This window comes from Erpetoichthys calabaricus, chromosome 2, assembly GCF_900747795.2.
Source record: "Erpetoichthys calabaricus chromosome 2, fErpCal1.3, whole genome shotgun sequence".
NCBI classification, from domain to species: domain Eukaryota; kingdom Metazoa; phylum Chordata; class Cladistia; order Polypteriformes; family Polypteridae; genus Erpetoichthys; species Erpetoichthys calabaricus.
Genome location: NC_041395.2, coordinates 169,187,739 through 169,210,607, shown reverse-complemented (window position 1 = coordinate 169,210,607; position 22,869 = coordinate 169,187,739). Strand labels below are relative to the sequence as shown.

At 41.6% G+C, this 22,869-nt stretch overlaps 2 protein-coding genes across 3 annotated transcripts in view; both read left to right on the top strand.

Moving 5' to 3' along the window:
- Positions 1–22,869, top strand: part of LOC114644825 (F-box only protein 27-like) — a 173,105-nt gene that overhangs the window by 141,768 nt on the left and 8,468 nt on the right. The window lies entirely within an intron of this gene.
- Positions 1–22,869, top strand: part of LOC114644824 (F-box only protein 27-like) — a 64,161-nt gene that overhangs the window by 32,949 nt on the left and 8,343 nt on the right. For both annotated transcript variants that reach the window (XM_051923567.1, XM_051923568.1), the window contains exon 4: positions 3,651–3,746. In XM_051923567.1, the coding sequence (XP_051779527.1) occupies positions 3,651–3,746 (96 nt within the window). The remainder of the gene's footprint in view (positions 1–3,650; positions 3,747–22,869) is intronic.

Genomic DNA, 22,869 nt, shown 5'->3' with positions numbered 1-22,869 from the left:
AATATATCTGTATATGTGTGTATATGTGTATATGTATATATATATGACAGCAACACTCATAACAATGACAACACAATTACATTGACAATCATGTTACGTTATTTTTAAAATGTTTCCTTTACTTTTTCATAACCTCTTTAACACACTACTTCTCCGCTGCAATGCGCGGGTATTTTGCTAGTATATATATATATATATATATACACATATATCTATACTAATAAAAGGCAAAGCCCTCACTGACTCACTCACTGACTGATTGACTCACTCATCACTAATTCTCCAACATCCCATGTAGGTAGAAGGCTGAAATTTGGCAGGCTCATTCCTTACAGCTTACTTACAAAAGTTAAGCAGGTTTCATTTAGAAATTCTACGCGTAATGGTCGACAACATCCGCCATGTTAAACTTTATTTATGGCCCCATCTTCACGAAATTAGGTCGGCGGCTTCCCTGCACTAACCGAAACCGATGTACGTACTTATTTCAGTGGTGTGATGCCACTGTCGGCTGTCATATTGAACTTTCAACGGTCTTTGTTACTTATGGCCCATCTTCAAGAAATTTGGTACGCGGGTTCCCAACGCTAACTGAATCCTACTTACGTACTTGTATACGTCCATAGCCTGCAGCTCGGTCGCCGTGTGGGGCGGCGTTGGGTCCCCCATCCCCACGCCTCCCACGTAGTTGGCTGCCTGCCTATATAAGGCCATCCGTCGCTCCGGTCTCTTCATTCTCTTCCTTGCTTCGCCACGGTTTTTCATGTCTCCCTGCTGATAACTTTAGCCTTTTTATTTAATCCACAGCTTCTCCGCTGTTCTAATTCTTCATTTATTACGATTATAGTTATTGTGTAGGTATTTTAGATTTAGGTACCCATTTCCTTTATCGTTCCAACCGTACCCCCATTAACATGTCTATTGAGGTGATCACCATCGATCAAAGAACTGTCAGTTACCAAGTGGTTTCCATGCCCGGAGATGGCGACTGCCTTTTCCATTCTCTGTGTTACATATTGCACGGCCATATCAGGCTCACTCTTGATATCCAGAGGAACATTGTGTCTTATGTATTGAATGACTGGGACAGGTTCAAGGTGTGGACTGATGACGGTACAGGAGATAATTATACTACACAGGAGCACTATAAGAGTGACATGCTTAAGCCCTTCACCTATGGTTCTGCATTTGAATTGATGGCTGCTGCCGAATTGTTCGGTTGTCGCTTTCAAGTGTACCGAAATGGCCAAATATTTTACACCTTTGGACAACCACCAATGCCTCTTAAACATCTTAGATTCACAGGTGACGATTTGAGAAGTGGACACTTTATGAATGTTTAAACTCTCAAAAGCTGGATGTGAAGTTATCGATAAAACCCATTTCAATTCAAACACCTCCAATTTCCAGTAAGGCTCTGCTTCGCAATGACAATTAATAAGTCTCAGGGACAGACCCTACAAAAGGTTGGCATTGATTTGAGGCAAGATTGCTTTTCACATGGCCAACTATACGTTGCATGCTCAAGAGTAAGCTCAGCGCACAGTTTGGTCATATTACAACCAGAGGGCCGAACTGACAACGTGGTATACAAAGAGATCCTTAACAAATAATTAATGGTATATTTTCCCTCAGTTTAAAAAGGTTTACTTTTCTTCTTAATAAAAATTTTAAAGCAGTACTTCGCCGCTGCGAAGCACGGGTATTTTGCTAGTATATATACAGGTATATAAGCCAAATACCACTGACTCACTCATCACGAAATCTACCGAACCATGAGGACTTGTGACTTGAAATTTGGAATGTAGGTTACCCTTGGGCCCATAGGTGCTTGCTAAGAAACGGTTTTAAAAATTTTGTGGTCTAAGCGCATTCTGTCTGTATGGCTGTCCGCTTTTCACGAGAGAATTACTTAACGGATTTAGATCTGGTTGTTTTCTATAATTTGCTTGAACTTTCCGGTTGATTTTGTGATTCTCTCAACACGCTAAGTACCATAGTTCTCTTGCGGTACTGATGTATTTATGCAAATCCAAGACAGTGGCTGTGGATCGAGAACAGGGGGGCGGGGCCTTCCTCATTCACTCACCAGCCTCTGTTCGAGTTAGTCTATGTTTCGCCACATGTTGGAGTGCACATTGTCTTTGCTTAGCTAGCGATACCTGTTTGTTCAACAGACATTATCATCTACAGATTGTTAAGGAGTAATGTTTGACATTTTTGAGAGAGAGAGATCAGAGCTACGTGTGTTTTAGAGGATAGCTGCTGATTGCCAGAGATATCACGGCCATGTGCTTTTGCTCCCCATGCGGGGAACACTTTCCTGTCAGAGCTGAACACTATCAGGTATAGTGCCAACGTCTAATAATTTTTAAAGTTTTTTCTGTTTCATTACTATGTGGGCGAAGCCACGGGGTACAGCTAGAATATATTATATATGTATATATAATATGTGTGTGTTTAAGTACTCACACACAAATTTAGACACCTTTCCACTTTACATACACCCTGAACACCCCTGCAGCACTAACAGAAACCTTGTCAGACAGGTTTGGAGCCATCAGCTGAAATGTCTGAGGCTAGAACATGTTTACAGTTCCATATAATGGATGCAACATTTGTCTAGGTTTGTCATTATCATTTAAACTAGGTGAATTAAATATCTAGAGCCAGGAGACATCTGTAGCTGATATAATAAACTAACAAAGTTGTACTGTTTCACTCTTCCAAATGTAGCCATAGTGCACCTTGTTGTGTCAGGTTGAGTCTTTTAGATCATATGCTAATCTTGTGTTACAGTGTCGACAGACAACTGCATTTTCTTTTAAAGTGCAAGAGCCTAATGTAACTGACACTTTCTGTTTGGATCCTCATCTGTGCTTTATTTTCTGTCTGCCATTTCCCAATTACTTTGAGGAGGTAAACTGAGGATTTTTTTAAGACAAGTTAATGATTAAATTGATTGCTCATGTCACCCATAACTGCATGGCGCACTCCTCCTCTTCAGTGTTGCATGAGATAATGACCATCTTCAATGATATAGCAGATATTAGTACTGTGCCAGATGACCACAGCTGAGTGACATTTAATAGAGTGACTGCTGAATTGCTGTGTGTAATGTTACAAATTGGCAAACTTCAAATTAATAATGTGTTCATTCTGCTAGTAGTCACAGCATACTTAGCCACTTGCTTCAGGCAATAATTAGAGCCAAGTGTGTACTGTTACTTTTTTCAGTTCATTTTTTTTTTCTTTTTACCTATTTTGAAACATTTTCTTAAACACATTATCCAGCTTTTTTCCCATGGGCCAAAAGAGCAAAAAGTAACCCGCACTAAGTAAATACATAGAAACTGCACTTCATGTCTCTTAACTATAAAAGCTACAAACAAGTGTTTAGAGCACAAGAAGCTGTTAATTGTAAGAAAACATTTTGGTTAAGTAATGCCTACATTACTAAGTCTTCAATGATAATTTTGTGTTTCTTAATATAGACTTAACTTTAATTACCAGCTGCAGAAGAATCACCAAACTAAATTGTTATTAACCTCCTGAGCTTCAGGGGGAGACTGCCTTGTTTTTTATTTTTCATTTTCTTTGTTTTGTGTTTAAATCATGAGTGACCAAGAGTTGTCTGTTTTTTTTTGCAGCTGGAGCAAGAAGACGCAGTGCATCGACTTGCTCAAAGAAGGATTTGAAGAGAATTTCCTTGATGACTTTCAACCCAACATCCTAATTAGTGACTGGTCAGTATCAGTAATTTGTTTTTGTGGCATATTGGTTGATATTAGAAGCATAGCATTTTTTAAGTACTCCAACAAGCAAGATTACTTTTATTTTGTTTTGGCAAGTGGGGCATTTGTTTATTAATTGTTCAGAACAACTGTTAGCAAATATTCATCCCTAAAACACTCTCTTCTAAAACTCATTATTGATTTTTTCAAAATGTAACTCCAGGTTGTGTTTTATTCTTTATTTTATTGTATATCAAAGGTGACATTGTTAATCTTGATTCACGATGTACAGTATTTTTATTTCTTTTTGTATATTTGTCTTTCACGGTGGCGCAGTGGTAGTGCTGCTGCCTCACAGTTAGGAGACCCAGGTTCGCTTCCCAGGTCCTCCCTGTGTGGAGTTTGCATGTTCTCACCATGTCTGCGTGGGTTTCCTCTGGGTGCTCCGGTTTCCTCCCACAGTCCAAAGACATGCCGGTTAAGTGGATTGGCAATTCTAAATTGGCCCTAGTGTGTGCTTGGTGTGTGTTTGTGTGTGTCCTGCAGTGGGTTGCCACCCTGCCCGGGATTGGTTCCTGCCCTGTGTTGGCTGGGATTGGCTCCAGCAGACCCCTGTGTTCAGATTCAGCGGGTTGGAAAATGGATGGATATTTGTCTTTTTCATATACTGTTAAATAATGAGCTTGCTGGTTCAGTTCCCACTCTCACAGCACTGTTTAAACCTTACTGTACTCCAACTATAAAGAAAAATGTTTTTAAACAATTGTAACCAATTCTGATTTTGTAACACCCAGTGGATAATGCACAAGACAAAGGGTAATAATAATAACAATATGGATTTTATATAGTCTGAAGTAGTGTTGTAAGACATATTGATTTATTAATACATACCAATTTTGAAATGGTACCAATTTTTGTTTACTGTAGTATCCATATCAGATGCACTTTTGCTCCCTCATTTTTTGGCAGCAAGTTAATTCCCTTGGACTACCATATACACATTCGTGCCAGTGCCATGTGGAGCAGAAATCCCACCTCCTCACTCATACAGTGCTGCTACTACTGTAGGGTGGCCAGTTTAGTCAAAACTTTGGACTTGAATTTTTACAATAAGAATAAGAATATATTGTAATATATTTGAATATGCAGTAGATTAAATATTTTGAGTGCTGCATGTACATTTATACCATATGTGGTTTTTAATGTTCCTTGTTATTCATGTATTTTAGTTTTTTGCTCACAGCAAGTCTTCAAAGAGTGAAATGCTTATGACTCATGAACAGTTGCTTAAAAGAAGGTGAACTGCAACCTTCAAATGAAAGTTCACAAAAAAACAGAATTCTCCATTCATAAAATGATGTAAAAAGGCAGTGCCGTGTACAGACCTTAGGGTGATCAGTGGCTCGAGAGGGGACTATACAGGACAGGATCTGTTACATTTTAATCCTAGATACAAATTAGTGCCCGCTTTCATTTCTATGTTTTTAATTTCACAAGACATTTCGGTGGTAGTTCTGAATCACTATGTATTCACAAAATAGCAAAAAATATTTTTTCCATGATTGCTGATTATGTTAGATAAGGAAAAAGGACATAACATTCCTCTATTATGCAGATACTTTATTTTTCTAAAATAATAATAAGTATTCTGTGAAAGAGTTGAATTTGAACCCTGCTCCAATATGCACTCAGCATGTGTCTGAGTCTTATATCCTTCTGAGCTAATGCTTAAAAGCTGATGCTGTTATTTTATTATTCACTATAATGAATGTATTCCTTGTTATTTTATATAACCCCTAAAGAGAAATATGTTATATTTGTGGCATAACTATTCTTCTGTAGTACTAAGTATCATGTTTTTGTACCCAGCTGGATCATAATATATATATATATATATATATATATACTAGCAAAATACCCGCGCTTCACAGCGGAGAAGTAGTGTGTTAAAGAGGTTATGTAAACATATATATACATATCTACATATACACATATCTACATATACATATATATACATACATATACACATCCACATATACATATACAGTGGTGTGAAAAACTATTTGCCCCCTTCCTGATTTCTTATTCTTTTGCATGTTTGTCACACAAAATGTTTCTGATCATCAAACACATTTAACCATTAGTCAAATATAACACAAGTAAACACAAAATGCAGTTTTTAAATGATGGTTTTTATTATTTAGGGAGAAAAAAAATCCAAACCTACATGGCCCTGTGTGAAAAAGTAATTGCCCCCTTGTTAAAAAATAACCTAACTGTGGTGTATCACACCTGAGTTCAATTTCCGTAGCCACCCCCAGGCCTGATTACTGCCACACCTGTTTTCAATCAAGAAATCACTTAAATAGGAACTGCCTGACACAGAGAAGTAGACCAAAAGCACCTCAAAAGCTAGACATCATGCCAAGATCCAAAGAAATTCAGGAACAAATGAGAACAGAAGTATTTGAGATCTTTCAGTCTGGTAAAGGTTATAAAGCCATTTCTAAAGCTTTGGGACTCCAGCGAACCACAGTGAGAGCCATTATCCACAAATGGCAAAAACATGGAACAGTGATGAACCTTCCCAGGAGTGGCCGGCCGACCAAAATTACCCCAAGAGCACAGAGACGACTCATCCGAGAGGTCACAAAAGGACCCCAGGACAACGTCTAAAGAACTGCAGGCCACACTTGCCTCAATTAAGGTCAGTGTTCACGACTCCACCATAAGAAAGAGACTGGGCAAAAATGGCCTGCATGGCAGATTTCCAAGATGCAAACCACTGTTAAGCAAAAAGAACATTAGGGCTCGTCTCAATTTTGCTAAGAAACATCTCAATGATTGCCAAGACTTTTGGGAAAATACCTTGTGGACTGATGAGACAAAAGTTGAACTTTTTGGAAGGCAAATGTCCCGTTACATCTGCGTAAAAGGAACACAGCATTTTCAGAAAAAGAACATCATACCAACAGTAAAATATGGTGGTGGTAGTGTGATGGTCTGGGGTTGTTTTGCTGCTTCAGGACCTGGAAGGCTTGCTGTGATAGATGGAACCATGAATTCTACTGTCTACCAAAAAATCCTGAAGGAGAATGTCCGGCCATCTGTTCGTCACTCAAGCTGAAGCGATCTTGGGTGCTGCAACAGGGACAATGACCCAAAACACACCAGCAAATCCACCTCTGAATGGCTGAAGAAAAACAAATGAAGACTTTGGAGTGGCCTAGTCAAAGTCCTGACCTGAATCCAATGAGATGCTATGGCATGACCTTAAAAAGGCGGTTCATGCTAGAAAACCCTCAATAAAGCTGCATTACAACAATTTTGCAAAGATGAGTGGGCCAAAATTCCTCCAGAGCGCTGTAAAAGACTCATTGCAAGTTATCGCAAAACGCTTGATTGCAGTTATTGCTGCTAAGGGTGGCCCCAACCAGTTATTAGGTTCAGGGGGCAATTACTTTTTCACACAGGCCCATGTAGGTTTGGATTTTTTTTTCTCCCTAAATAATAAAAACCACCATTTACAAACTGCATTTTGTGTTTACTTGTGTTATATTTGACTAATGGTTAAATGTGTTTGATGATCAGAAACATTTTGTGTGACAAACATGCAAAAGAATAAGAAATCAGGAAGGGAGCAAATAGTTTTTCACACCACTGTATATACATATACAAATTTACACATCTACATATATATATATACATATGTACATATATATATACATATAAATATATACATACATATGCACATATATATATATATACTAGCAAAATACCCGCGCTTCGCAGCGCAGAAGTAGTGTGTTAAAGAGGTTATGAAAAAGTAAAGGAAACATTTTAAAAATAACGTAACATGATTGTCAATGTAATTGTGTTGTCATTGTTATGAGTGTTGCTGTCATATATATATACATATACACATATACACACACATATACACACATACAGATATATATATACATATACACATATATTTTTTATATATATATATATATATATATTATATATATATATATATATATACACATACATACATACATATACACACATAGATGCACTTACAATAACATAGAAATCAATATAAACAACATTAACATCATTATCATATGAGAATATGAAGTAATATATAAGAAGCACATTTCATATAAATATAAATTATTAAACAGTAAAATCTTCTTCTATAATTTGCTACCATGGCTTTTCGTTGGTCTGTCCAGGATTAGAAATCACATGTAGCTTGCAAACCGTTTCACGTATTGACTTGAAATGTGGTACACATATAATACGTCACGTCTGCTATCAGCTTTATGGGTGATGAATGTATTACTCTTTTTATGTTTATTTTATTTTAGAATCAACTCCTATCTGCGCACACCAGGGCGGCCGTGGGCGGATGCGTATGGTGTATTCACTCCATGTTATCGTGCATTGCGCTGTCACTGGTATTTTGATAAAAGAATTTGAAAAATATATAAGAAGCGTATAAATTATTAAACAGTAAAACATTAACATTTAAGAAGTAAAGTTACATGAGTACTACTGCAGTGCCTTCGGGTATACCTCATTTTTTCTTTGCCCATTACATGCTTAAATGTATACATTTTTTGGCTGTACCTACCCGAGAACACGCGACATATAAACCGACCGTGGGAGAAGCATGATTTTAAACACGCGTTGAGTTCATCTGCTGGTCTCCCTCGTGAATAACTGGTAATGTTTTGAGTAAAATCTACAGCGAGTAAAACGACATTACCTCCTTTTTTTTTTTTACGATCTCTGAGATCTTGCTTTTTTCGGTTCAAGGCTTCATAAGCTCTTTTATGTTCAATGTTGTACTTAATAAGTAGTAATTATCCCAAACCATGATCTTTGAATGTTGCAAGACTTTCGCCTTGTATGTAGATCGGGGTAATTACATTCATTGCATTCCTAGTCTGAATCAGAATCTGATTGTATGGGTGGTTACCTGGCACTGTAGGGTTGCCACCCGTCCTTTAAAATACGGAATCGTGCCGCGTTTGAGAATGAAATTGCGCGTCCCGTTTTGAATCAATACTGGACGGGATTTATCCCGTATTTTTTGTATCATTTTTTTTTTAAAGCAGCGTCTCATGCAAATCATCCCACACGCATTTTATGAAGATGCCTCCTTTCCTACTTTTGATTGGGTATTACCTTGATGTCATCGTTAGTTTGATTGGTGTTTTTAACTGTCCAGTGAGGAGGGTGTGTCTTTTAAGTACAGTCTGCAAAGTGTTGGCACTGAGATGTTGCGTCAGCGCCATAGTTGAAGCCCCTAACGTTGCGGTCAGCAAGTCGGCTAACATCCGCCATGTGCCGTCTTTCAGTTGCGAGAAGCAGATCATAGAATGGTTGAAACTGTTGCCCCTAACGTTGCGCCACGCCGTATGCTTCGTTTATACCTCGTGTCTTCTCATTAAAGTTTTATCTCGCGAATATGTTATTGCAATCCGCAGCGGGAGCGTTTCTATACACTTAATTTAAAGTTACGTTTTACACCGTGCTTTGTTTCCCTTATGAACATGCTTGTATGCTTAACTCGCTCCGTTCTCAATTGTTTAATAAATTTTTTGCTCTTCGCTGTTTGCGGCTGTTCCCTCATTTCCCCCCTACTTCGTTCTTTTATCTCGCGAATATGTTATTGCAATTCTTAACGGGAGCGTTTCAATAACTGATTGAAAATAGTTTTGCATTTACCTTTTTAGTAAAAGGCGAGCTTTTAAGCCTGAGAAATCACCCGGTAAATGCACACGTTCAATTGGACATGTGTTAATATGTATGGTTACACAGTATTAAAAGACAGTGAACAACGTCAGTTACCTTTTCTTCCCGCGTTTGATAAAAGGTGAGCTTTTAAGCCTCAGAAATCACCTCCCGTAAATGCACACGTTTAATTGCACATGTGTTAATATGTATGCTCACACAGTATTAAAAGGACAGTCAAAAATTAACGTCATTTACCCTTCGTTCCCGCGTGTGACTCGTGCCTGTAAATGTCTTCCTTGTTTTTAGTTCACGTGATTACGTAGGAGGCGTGATGACGCGATACGTGACTCCGCCTCCTCCATTACAGTGTATGGACAAAAAATATGTTCCAGTTATGACCATTACGCTTTGAATTTCGAAATGAAACCTGCCTAACTTTTGTAAGTAAGCTGTAAGGAATGAGCCTGCCAATTTCAGCCTTCCACCTACACGGGAAGTTGGAGAATTAGTGATGAGTCAGTCAGTCAGTCAGTCAGTCAGTCAGTGAGTGAGTCAGTCAGTGAGGGCTTTGCCTTTTATTATTATAGATATATAAATATAGACATACATATGTACATACATACATACATTAACATATATATCAAAATACCCGTGCTTCGCAGCAGAGAAGTAGTGTGTTAAAGAGGTTATGTAAACATATATATACATATACATATATACACATATCTACATATACATATATATATATATATATACACATATCAACATATATATACACATACATATACACATATACATAAACACACACATATACATCCATCCATCCATCCTCTTCATATATACATATATACATACATACATAGTGCGTTGTAACACGGGCTGTTATTGTTACATGGGAGGGAGACGACAAATCACAGCTTCCCGCTTTCTAATCGGGCCTGTGATTGGTTTTTTGACTGATGCCCAGATCCCACAGATGTCCCCTTAGGAGAGGCGTTAGGCAAGTGTAATTGAATAGTGGTGCTGCAAGTTTAGCTTTACACCTGTTTTTAAGGCTTATTGACTGAAAGGGGCTTTCATGAAAAAACTTAGGCTTTGCTACAGGATACACCCTCCACAAGTTAAGGAAGTAAAAATAAGGTATATATTTCTGTTTTATTTAAACCTTTTAAGTAAAATGCGGGCGGCATGGTGGCGCAGTGAAAAGGTGCCAGTTAGGAGACCCCGGGTTCGCTTCCCTGCGTGGAGTTTGAATGTTCTCCCCGTGTCTGTCTGGGTTTCCTCCGGGTACTCCGGTTTCCTCCTACAGTCCAAAGACATGCAGGTTAGGTGCATTGGCGATTCTAAATTGTCCCTGGTGTGTGCGCCCTGTGGTGGGCTGGCACCTTGCCCAGGGTTTGTTTCCTGCCTTGTGCCCTGTGTTGGCAGGGATTGGCTCCTGTATTTTGGATATAGCGGGTTGGATAATGGATGGATGGACATCTGTATGCATAGCCCTATTTGCCCGTTTTCGTTTTTTTTCTTTCTTCAGTAATATTTCAGCAAACCCGGAGCTTGTTAGTTCAAATCCTGGTACTGATACCACTGTGTGACCCTGAGGAAGTCACTTCACCTGCCTGTACTGCAAAAAACAAAAGTAATATAACAAATTGTACCTCCAGATGTTGCAAGTTGCTGGAATAAGGCATAAGTCAAATAGATAAATATGTATTATGCACATAGGAACTATTCATTTATTTTCAGTTAAGTCATCTGCAGCAAACCTTTATAAATGAGGGTTTCTCCTTTTTAGATAGTGCAAACTGTTTCTTCTTCATTGAGGTTTTGTCTTGGAGAGCTTTTTTCATTTCATTGAATATTAAAGCAGCAGCTGCCAAAATATGTAGCTTTCTTATTAATTTTTCAACATTGTGTAAAATCCATATTACTAACCGAGAATGCTAAACCGGATGGACGCAGGGACATCCGACCATGGGCCGTAGCCGCAAAAACACGTACTGCGCAGGCGCCCCAAGAAATGAGGCGCCGCGAGAGGCGACCGCGACCACAGAAAAAAGGAGTGAGCACAGAAAAAAGGAGTCAAAGAAATGAGGCGCCGCGACCACAGAAAAAAGGAGTCAGCACACAAAAAAGGAGTCAAACGCAGGCAACGCACACAGCGCCGCACGAAAGCCATTGCACACAAAACTAGCACACAAAAAAAAAGAAGCCGCTCGCGCCACACGAATCCCACACCCACCTCCAAAGAGGACGATTCAACAAGCCCCTGGCACACAAAAAGAAAGAAGACGCTCACGACCCACCAATCCCACCACCCCCTCCAAGCAACATGCCCCCCCCCCCCAGACGCCAGCAAAGCACACAGCGCCTCACGAATCCCATTGCACACGAAACGGGACGCACACAAAGAGTAGGATTCAACAAGCTCCTACCACACCAAAAAAAAGAAGCCGTGACCGCCACACCAAGCCCATTAGAGACGAAACGGGACAGACTACGGACATGGCACACGAAACGTTCACAACAACGACGATTCAGACCCACAAACACATTAACATCAATAAGAAGTGACACCCAAAGCCCCATTTCTAAAGGAACCGTCCGCAGACACCTGCTAAACGATTGCGCCACTTAGCTGACAACGCGTTCGATAATGAGTCCACTATTGAGGAAAATTCATTGGGATTAATGAATGTCATTTGCAATCATTGTTATTCACTTAACTTCCTGAAGAAACAACTGGCAATACAAGTAATGGAATTTACACATTGTTGTCAAAAGGGTCAGATTAGACTGCCTCCTTTACATTCATATCCTGAATATCTACAGAAGCTTCTAACTAACGATGTACCTGAAAGTAAAAAGTTTATGAACTGCATTAGATCCTACAATAGTTCATTTGCTTTTGCATCTACCGGAGTAAATATCAGGCCACCAAAAGGCAATGGCCCATACTGCTTTCGCATATGTGGACAAATATTGCATCGCATTGGAACAGTACACCCTGAAACAAATCAACAACGCAAATATGCACAAATCTACACACAAAGCCCCATTTCTAAATGAACCGTCCGTATTAAACATACGTCATCTCAACACGTTCACACTATGCAGCATAGGTGGATCTCATTACAATAAGGCACTATTAACCGTTCAACCGCAGAAAAGGCTCCATATTAACAGTGAGTGCGATCCTCCTTATTACTTATCCATATTTATCACGCTCAAGAACAAACAAGTCATACATTCACGATCACGGGTACAAATCGATACGGCTCGGATAACGGGACCAAACACAATTCACACTATGCAGCATAGGTGGATCTCATTACAATGAGGCACTATAACCGTTCAACCGCAGAAAAGGCTCCATATTAACAGTGAGTGCGATCCTCCTTATTACTTATCCATATTTCTAACGCTGAAGAACAAACAATTCATGAATTCACGATCACGGGTACAAACCGATACGGCTCGAGTAACGGGACCAAACACACGAACCCGCATGAAAAAAAACAATACACGTCGGCTCCAACGCGCTTCTGAAACTCTGGAAGAAAAAATGTCTCGGCTCCAAAAACGCAAAGCTCAACTAACACAGTTACAGAAACGAACCCAAATGGACAGACACACTGAACGTGGACGCATGCAGCGCGCGTCTCACAGTACTGCATCGAAACACCTCCCGTCTCAGACATACAGAAACGGCAGCGAGGGAAGATCAACGACAGACACCTGCTAAACGATTGCGCCAGTTAGCTGACAACGCGTTCAATAATGAGTCCACTATTCAGGAAAATTCATTGAGATTAATGAATGTCATTTGCAATCATTGTCATTCACTTAACTTCCCTGAAGAAACAACTGGCAATACAAGTAATGAATTTACACGTTGTTATCAAAAACGGTCAAATTAGACTGCCCTCCTTTACATTCATATCCAGAATATCTACAGAAGCTTCTAACTAACGATGTACCTGAAAGTGAAATCTTTATGACTGCATTAGATCCTACAAATCGATATCCACAATGAACATTAACAGTGGCACTGCACATGACATCCGTCTTGCAAAACTGTTAATTATTGATGAATGTACAATGGCATCCACTCACTTACCTCCACACCATTCATAAACTCTACAAACGATAATAATAATGATTTTCCCTTTGGAGAAAGGTCTTTTATTACGAGGAGATTTTAGACAGTGCGTAGCTATTGTTCCACATTCCATGCGCTCAGCTATTGTTCAGTGCACCTTACAATACGCAGACAATTGGCATTGCTTTCAAAAGATACAGTTAGTACATAACATGCGATGTCCACATCCAGATCATAACAATTGGTTATTACAACTGGGAGATGGTACACTCACCAATACAGATAGACTTCACCCAGATATTATTACAATTCCTCAAGCCTTTATCTGCGCCGACTTAGTTACAGACAGATTTGGAACAGCAATCTCATTTGACCAAATGCCCCTTTTAACACAACGCACTATATTATGTCCAAAAAATATTAATGTGGAAAACATAACTACCCAAGTCATTACATTACTGCATTATCTACACCTTCACACTATTCTATATCTCATTCATACATCACGCTCTTTCTCATTCCCAACACCAGGGGTTGGCGAGCGAAGCGAGCAGGGGGCGGAGCCCCCTAGTAACTTTATAAAGTAACATAAAAGGTTTAAATACTGGTTATCCTTTTACACTAAAATATTACTAAAGAGATACAAAAAAAGTAAAATGCATATGTTCTTTTTCTTTAAGGAGATTAAATATTACTGAAGAAAGAAAAAAAAACTAAAACAGCCCAATGGGACTATGCATACGAACTTAAAAGGTTTAAATAAAACAGAAATATATACCTTTTATTTTTACTTCCTTAACTTGTGAAGGGTGTATCCTGTAGCAAAGCCCTAACTTTTTTCGTGAAAGCCCGTTTCAGTCAATAAGTCTTAAAAACAGGTGTAAAGATATTGACAATAAGCTACGCAAACCCACCAAGACATGCAGTCGTTTAAATCAAGTATCATTACATCTTCCTTTCTTAAAGAGAAGTAAGGCAGTACTTATAAGCTTACATATATATATATATATATATATATATATATATATATATATATATATATATATATATATATATATATATATATAAATCCCCGTGAAGTACTGCTTTTAAATTTTTATTAAGAAGAAAACCTTTTTAAATTGAGGGAAAATATCCCAATAACAATTTGTTAAGGATCTGTTTTTTTGTGAAGCTGACTTCACACAGCTTTTCGGCTGTTTTATAAACGAACGCCATATAAGGTCTTCTTTTTTCGTTGCTTCGCCAAGGAAGGAGCCTTTTTATTAAATCCAAGGGTTCTTCGCTTTTTTTTTTCTTTCTTTTTTTACGATTGTTATAGTTCTGTTTGTATACCACGTTGTCAGTTCAGCACTCCGGTTGTAATATGACCAAGCGGTGCAAGCTTACTGTTAAGAATGCAACATATAGTTGTACAGGAGAAAACCAATCTTGCCTCAAACAAATGGCAACCTTTTGTAGGTCTATGAACGACGTACTTGCACTCATGAATATGTCTGTATGCGTCAGTCGCTCAAATCCACGCGCTTCGCACCGGCGAAGTACTGCTTTTAAATTTTTATTAAGAAGAAAAGAAAACCTTTTTAAATTGAGGGAAAATATACCAATAACAGTTTGTTAAGGATCTGTTTTTTTGTGAAGCTGCCTTCACTCGAGTGATCACTTCGAGCTGACTTGCTGGCTAACCATAAGCGTTACCTGGTAGGTAACCACCCATACAATCAGATTGTGAATCAGACTACGAATGGCGTGAATGTAATTACCCCGATCTACATGCTGTCAAATAAACGAACCACACGCCGTGGCGCAATTTTAGGGGCTTCGCCTCTAGCGCTGACGTCCGAGGTTCAATTACCGTAAGCAAGTGCAGTGAGTGTGTACGCCTGATGAGCCAGGAATAAGGGGGAAACACGTGTCGCGTACTCTTTGCATTATTTGACAGTAAACTATTTTCAACCACTCTATGATCTGCTTCTCACAACTGAAGGCACCGTGGCTGATGTTACCTGACTTTCTGGCCAACCATAAGCGTTGCCTAGTAGGTAACCACCCACTCACTTCACTCCCTTACGGGAATCGAACCTCGGACGTAGGTAACGCTTATGGTTGGCCAGCAAGTCAGGTAACGTCAGCCACGGTGCCTTCAGTTGTGAGAAGCAGATCATAGAGTGGTTGAAAATAGTTTACTGTCAAATAATGCAAAGAGTATGCGACACGTGTTTCCCCCTTATTCTTGGCTCATCAGGCGTACACACTCACTGCACTCGCTTATGGTAATCGAACCTCGGACGTCAGCGCTAGAGGGGCTTCGCAGAGGTGAAGTATTGCTTTTAAATTTTAATTAAGAAGAAAAGAAAACCTTTTTAAATTAAGTCTTAAAAAGAGGTGTACAGATATTGACAATAAGCTACGCAAACCCACCAACACATGCCAGCGTTTAAATCAAGGCGCGAGTCGAAAAACACCATCCCATAATATTAGTTAACGATTAACACATTTCTATATGTATTGTAAGCATACAATACAACTGATAATATGTTGCGCTTATTTATCTGGTGTGCCGACATTTTTGCTTGTTTAAAGGCTGAAATCCAACGTGGTTTGTGCCCTTCAGAATGAAAATAGTTTGCATTTATCTTTTTAATAAAAGGCGAGCATTTAAGCCTGAGAAATCACCCTGTAAATGCACACGTTTAATTGCACATGTGTTAATATGTATGCTTACACAGTATTAAAAGACACTCAAAAATTAACGTCATTTACCTTCGTTCCCGCGTTTGACTCGTGCTGTAAATCTCTTCCTTGTTTTTAGTTCACGTGATTACGTAGGAGGCGTGATGACGCGATACGGGACTCCGCCTCCTCCATTAGAGTATATGGACAAAAAACAGGTTCCAGTTATGACCATTACGCGTAGAATTTCGAAATGAAACCTGCCTAACTTTTGTAAGTAAGCTGTAAGGAATGAGCCTGCCAAATTTCAGCCTTCTACCTACACGGGAAGTTGGAGAATTAGTGATGAGTGAGTGAGTGAGTGAGGGCTTTGCCTTTTATTATTATAGATATATATATAGATATATATTGTTCTTTTTAATAAACCATGAGAAACTAGGTGTATGTGGAGAAACTCACACATCTCCTAAAATAAGAATAAAAATAATACATTTAAAATGTTGTGTACATCCTAAGCAAACAGGACTATCAATCAAATTGTGGTCATTTAAGGCATCAACATCTGCCATGTCCTGCTAGCAACTAGGTGTAACCAATCATGTTAAAAGTTTTCTGATTATGTAATGAATTCCTTTTATTGAGTAGTGACGTAATCAGTGAATTGTATAAATATAGCTCAGAGGACACTTTTTTCTTTGTAGCATTTGGCTAACATGTGGCTAATATGTAATGCACTTGTTACCTCTTCGGAGATTTAGATAAAGAATAACAACTGACACTTTATCCTGCCTGTGTTTTATTGCTTAAATCGGGGCATTCCAGTAGGGGTGTCTGTATTCATAATTTTCTTCCACATCTGACAGGGTGAAAAGGCAAATCAAAGAATTCCAACCTAATTACATGAAATACCTGGCTCTTAACAGCAACAGTTCACATTATAGCACATCAAATAAAAGTTATTTGTTCTGCTCCACAAAGTACCTTATATGAGTTGTGTATTTAAGAGGTTACTAGAAGTGATCATCTGGTACTTTAGATCACAATTGTTTTTTATGCATTGGACTTTCTACAATCAAAAGTAAAATTATTAAGATCTCTCAGTAATAAAACAAAATTAAACATACAGTAATATCCTTTTGCTTTTCACGTGTTATCAGATTTGGAGTTTTCTAGCACAATCATACTTTTGTATCCCATCTTTTTTAACTTTTATTGAATTTATTTAAAGCATGTAACATTCCATACAATCAAGTAAAACTTCCATCCATCCATCCATTGTCTCCCGCTTATCCGAGGTCGGGTCGCGGGGGCAGCAGCTTGAGCAGAGATGCCCAGACTTCCCTCTCCCCGGCCACTTCTTCTAGCTCTTCCGGGAGAATCCCAAGGCGTTCCCAGGCCAGTCGAGAGACATAGTCCCTCCAGCGTGTCCTGGGTCTTCCCCGGGGCCTCCTCCCGGTTGGACGTGCCTGGAACACCTCACCAGGGAGGCGTCCAGGAGGCATCCTGATCAGATGCCCGAGCCACCTCATCTGACTCCTCTCGATGCGGAGGAGCAGCAGCTCTACTCTGAGCCCCTCCCGGATGACTGAGCTTCTCACCCTATCTTTAAGGGAAAGCCCAGACACCCTGCGGAGGAAACTCATTTCAGCCGCTTGTATTCGCGATCTCGTTCTTTCGGTCACTACCCATAGCTCATGACCATAGGTGAGGGTAGGAACATAGATCGACTGGTAAATTGAGAGCTTCGCCTTGCGGCTCAGCTCCTTTTTCACCACGACAGACCGATGCAACGCCCGCATTACTGCGGATGCCGCACCAATCCGCCTGTCGATCTCACGCTCCATTCTTCCCTCACTCGTGAACAAGACCCCGAGATACTTGAACTGCTCCACTTGGGGCAGGATCTCGCTACCAACCCTGAGAGGGCACTCCACCCTTTTCCGGTTGAGGACCATGGTCTCGGATTTGGAGGTGCTGATTCTCATCCCAGCCGCTTCACACTCGGCTGCGAACCGATCCAGAAAGAGCTGAAGATCACGGCCTGATGAAGCAAACAGGACAACATCATCTGCAAAAAGCAGTGACCCAATCCTGAGCCCACCAAACCGGACCCCCTCAACACCCTGGCTGCGCCTAGAAATTCTGTCCATAAAAGTTATGAACAGAATCGGTGACAAAGGGCCGCCCTGGCGGAGTCCAACTCTCACTGGAAACGGGTTCGACTTACTGCCGGCAATGCGGACCAAGCTATGGCACTGATCGTACAGGGACTGAACAGCCCTTATCAGGGGGGCCGGTACCCCATACTCTCGGAGTACCCCCCACAGGATTCCCCGAGGGACACGGTCGAATGCCTTTTCTAAGTCCACAAAACACATGTAGACTGGTTGGGCAAACTCCCATGCACCCTCCAGGACCCTGCTAAGGGTATAGAGCTGGTCCACTGTTCCGCGACCAGGACGAAAACCACACTGTTCCTCCTGAATCCGAGGCTCGACTATCCGACGGACCCTCCTCTCCAGGACCCCTGAATAGACTTTTCCAGGGAGGCTGAGGAGTGTGATCCCTCTGTAGTTGGAACACACCCTCCGATCCCCCTTCTTAAAGAGGGGGACCACCACCCCGGTCTGCCAATCCAGAGGCACTGTCCCTGATGTCCATGCGATGTTGCAGAGGCGTGTCAGCCAAGACAGTCCTACAACATCCAGAGCCTTGAGGAACTCCGGGCGTATCTCATCCACCCCCGGGGCCCTGCCACCAAGGAGTTTTTTGACCACCTCGGTGACCTCAGTCCCAGAGATGGGGGAGCCCACCTCTGAGTCCCCAGGCTCTGCTTCCTCATTGGAAGGCATGTTAATGGGATTGAGGAGGTCTTCGAAGTATTCCCCCCACCGACCCACAACGTCCCGAGTCGAGGTCAGCAGCGCACCATCCCCACCATATACAGTGTTGACACTGCACTGCTTCCCCTTCCTGAGACGCCGGATGGTGGACCAGAATCTCCTCGAAGCCGTCCGAAAGTCATTCTCCATGGCCTCCCCAAACTCCTCCCACGCCCGAGTTTTTGCCTCAGCAACCACCAAAGCCGCATTCCGCTTGGCCTGCCGGTACCTATCAGCTGCCTCCGGGGTCCCACAGGACAAAAGGGTCCTGTAGGACTCCTTCTTCAGCTTGACGGCATCCTTCACCGCCGGTGTCCACCAGCAGGTTCGGGGATTGCCGCCACGACAGGCACCGACCACCTTACGGCCACAGCTCCGGTCAGCTGCCTCAACAATAGAGGCACGGAACATGGCCCATTCGGACTCAATGTCCCCCACCTCCCTCGGGATGTGGTCGAAGTTCTGCCAGAGGTGGGAGTTGAAGCTACTTCTGACAGGGGGCTCTGCCAGACGTTCCCAGCAGACCCTCACAACATGTTTGGGCCTACCACGCCTGACTGGCATCCTCCTCCACCATCGAAGCCAACTCACCACCAGGTGGTGATCAGTTGACAGCTCCGCCCCTCTCTTCACCCGAGTGTCCAAGACATGTGGCCGCAAGTCTGACGACACGACCACAAAGTCGATCATCGAACTGAGGCCTAGGGTGTCCTGGTGCCAAGTGCACATATGAACACCCCTATGCTTGAACATGGTGTTCGTTATGGACAATCCGTGACGAGCACAGAAGTCCAATAACAAAACACCGCTCGGGTTCAGATCAGGGGGGCCATTCCTCCCAATCACGCCCTTCCAGGTCTCACTGTCATTGCCCACGTGAGCATTGAAGTCTCCCAGCAGAACGAGGGAGTCCCCAGAAGGTATGCCCTCTAGCACCCCCTCCAGGGACTCCAAAAAGGGTGGGTACTCCGAACTGCTGTTCGGTGCATACGCACAAACAACAGTTAGGACCCGTCCCCCCACCCGAAGGCGAAGGGAGGCTACCCTCTCGTCCACCGGGGTAAACCCCAATGTACAGGCTCCAAGTTGGGGGGCAATAAGTATACCCACACCTGCTCGACGCCTCTCACCGGGGGCAACTCCAGAGTGGTAGAGAGTCCAGTCCCTCTCAAGGAGATTGGTTCCAGAGTCCAAGCTGTGCGTCGAGGTGAGCCCGACTATATCTAGCCGGAACCTCTCAACTTCGCGCACTAGCTCAGGCTCCTTCCCCTTCAGAGAGGTGACATTCCACGTCCCAAGAGCCAGTTTCTGTAGCCGAGGATCGGACCGCCAAGGTCCCCGCCTTCGGCCACCACCCAACTCACACTGCACCCGACCTCCTTGGCCCCTCCCATAGGTGGTGAGCCCATGGGAAGGGGGACCCACGTTGCCTCTTCGGGCTGTGCCCGGCCGAGCCCCATGGGTGCAGGCCCGGCCACCAGGCGCTCGCCATCGAGCCCCACCTCCAGGCCTGGCTCCAGAGTGGGGCCCCGGTGACCCGCGTCCGGGCAAGGGAAAACGCCGTCCAAAATGGTTTTTCTTCATAGGTTTGTTTAACTGCTCTTTGTCTCATCCCTCACCTAGGACCAGTTTGCCTTGGGTGGCCCTACCAGGGGCATAAAGCCCCGGACAACAGAGCTCCTAGGATCATTGGGACACGCAAACCCCTCCACCACGATAAGGTGACGGTTAAAGGAGGGGAAGTAAAACTTAACAAAACTAAATTCAATTCAACTCCCACCCATGAAAAAGAGAGGAAGGCCAACAGACTAAGTAAAACTTTTGAGAGTAGTAAAGAGAGAAAGGAGTCTTTCTCCCCAATATAAATGGTTATTCTAAAATATTATTGATTAGATCATGCCAGGTTTGAAAAAGGTTTTGCACAGAGCCTCTAAGACAGAATTAGATTTTTTTTCCAATTTCAAATAATATATAATAATTATATTAATAATGATGTTAGATAATATATAACATCAGTTAGCTACTGACTTAACAGAGGTGGGCTAGGATTCTTCCAGTTGAGCAAAATAAGTCTACATGCCAATAGTGTAGTAAAGGCAATCACAGTTTGTTTGTCCTTCTCCACTTTAGGCCTATCTGGGAGTACACCAAACACAGCTGTTAATGGGTTAGGAGGGATTGTGACACCAAAGCTGTCTTAAAGGTATTTAAAGATCTGGGTCCAGAATGATGGCCCAATAAGGCTGGAGCTCAATTGCAGCATTTGCAGGTTGGATCTTGCCCTGGAAACATTTTGGACAATTTTAAAAGAGATAGATGTGCTCCATAAAAAAATTTAAGTTGAGTAAATGAATACTTTGCGCATATGAAGCTAGCATGAGTTCTGTGCATGGCTGCCTTCCACTCCTTTTCTGAAATGTTGAATAAGAGATCCTTTTCCCACTGTACTCTGGAAGAGACTTTAAAATGGCTTTATATATTACAGAAATGCTGTGTGACTCCCATCTTTTTATAGATTACAATGACTTTATCTTTGCTCATAATAACTTTGTGTATTGACAGAGTTTGGACTTTCAACAATTGATCTTGGGAGAGATTTTGTTTAGTGGTTGTGCTCATACAGGTAGTATGGAATTAAAACAGTGTTGGGAACACTATATTACTATCAAATTATTTGAATATGCACAGCATTACTTGGGCACCATTGTTTGTGCAGGTGTGTGCAAATTTAAATCTTCACAGCTCTGTCAGTTGACTCAAACCGACTATACTTCCTTAGAAGGCTGGCATCTTTCAACATTTGTAATAAGATGCTGCAGATGTTCTATTAGACGGTTGTGGTGAGCGTTCTCTTCTACGCAGTGGTGTGCTGTGGAGGCAGCATAAAGAAGAAGGAAGCCTCACGCCTGGACAAACTGGTGAGGAAGGCAGGCTTTATTGTAGGCATGGAGCTGGACAGTTTGACATCTGTGGCAGAGCGACGGGCGCTGAACAGCCTCCTATCAATCATGGAGAATCCAATTGTAGGCACGGAGCTGGACAGTTTGACATCTGTGGCAGAGCGACGGGCGCTGAACAGCCTCCTATCAATCATGGAGAATCCAATGCATCCACTGAACAGTGTCATCTCCAGACAGAGGAGCAGCTTCAGCGACAGACTGCTGTCAATGTCCTGCTCCACTGACAGACTAAGGAGATCATTCCTCCCCCACACTATGGGACTCTTCAATTCCACTGTGGCGTAAACGATAACATTATACAAAGATATTGACTGTTATACCTGCCTCGCACTCTCCACCTTGCATTTTTTAATTTGCACTGCGTTTTTATTGCTTTTTAATTAATATTGTTTTTATCAGTATGCTGCTGCTGGAGTATGTGAATTTCCCCTTGAGGATTAATAAAGTATCCTATCTCTCTCTCTCTCTCTCTCTTTCTCTCTCTCTCTATCTATCTATCTATATAATATATATATATATATATATATATATATATATATATATATATATATATATATATATATATATATATATATATATAATATTCGCGACATTCGTAGTCTGTGTCACAATCTCATTGTATGATTGGTTACCTACCAGGTAACGCTTGTGGTTGGCCAGCAATCTGCTAACATCCGCCATGGTGCCCTCAGTTTGTGAGGAGCAGATCATAGAATGGTTAAAATAGTTTACTGTCAAATAAATGCAAAGAGTACGCGACACGTGTTTCGCCCTCATTCTGGGCTCATCAG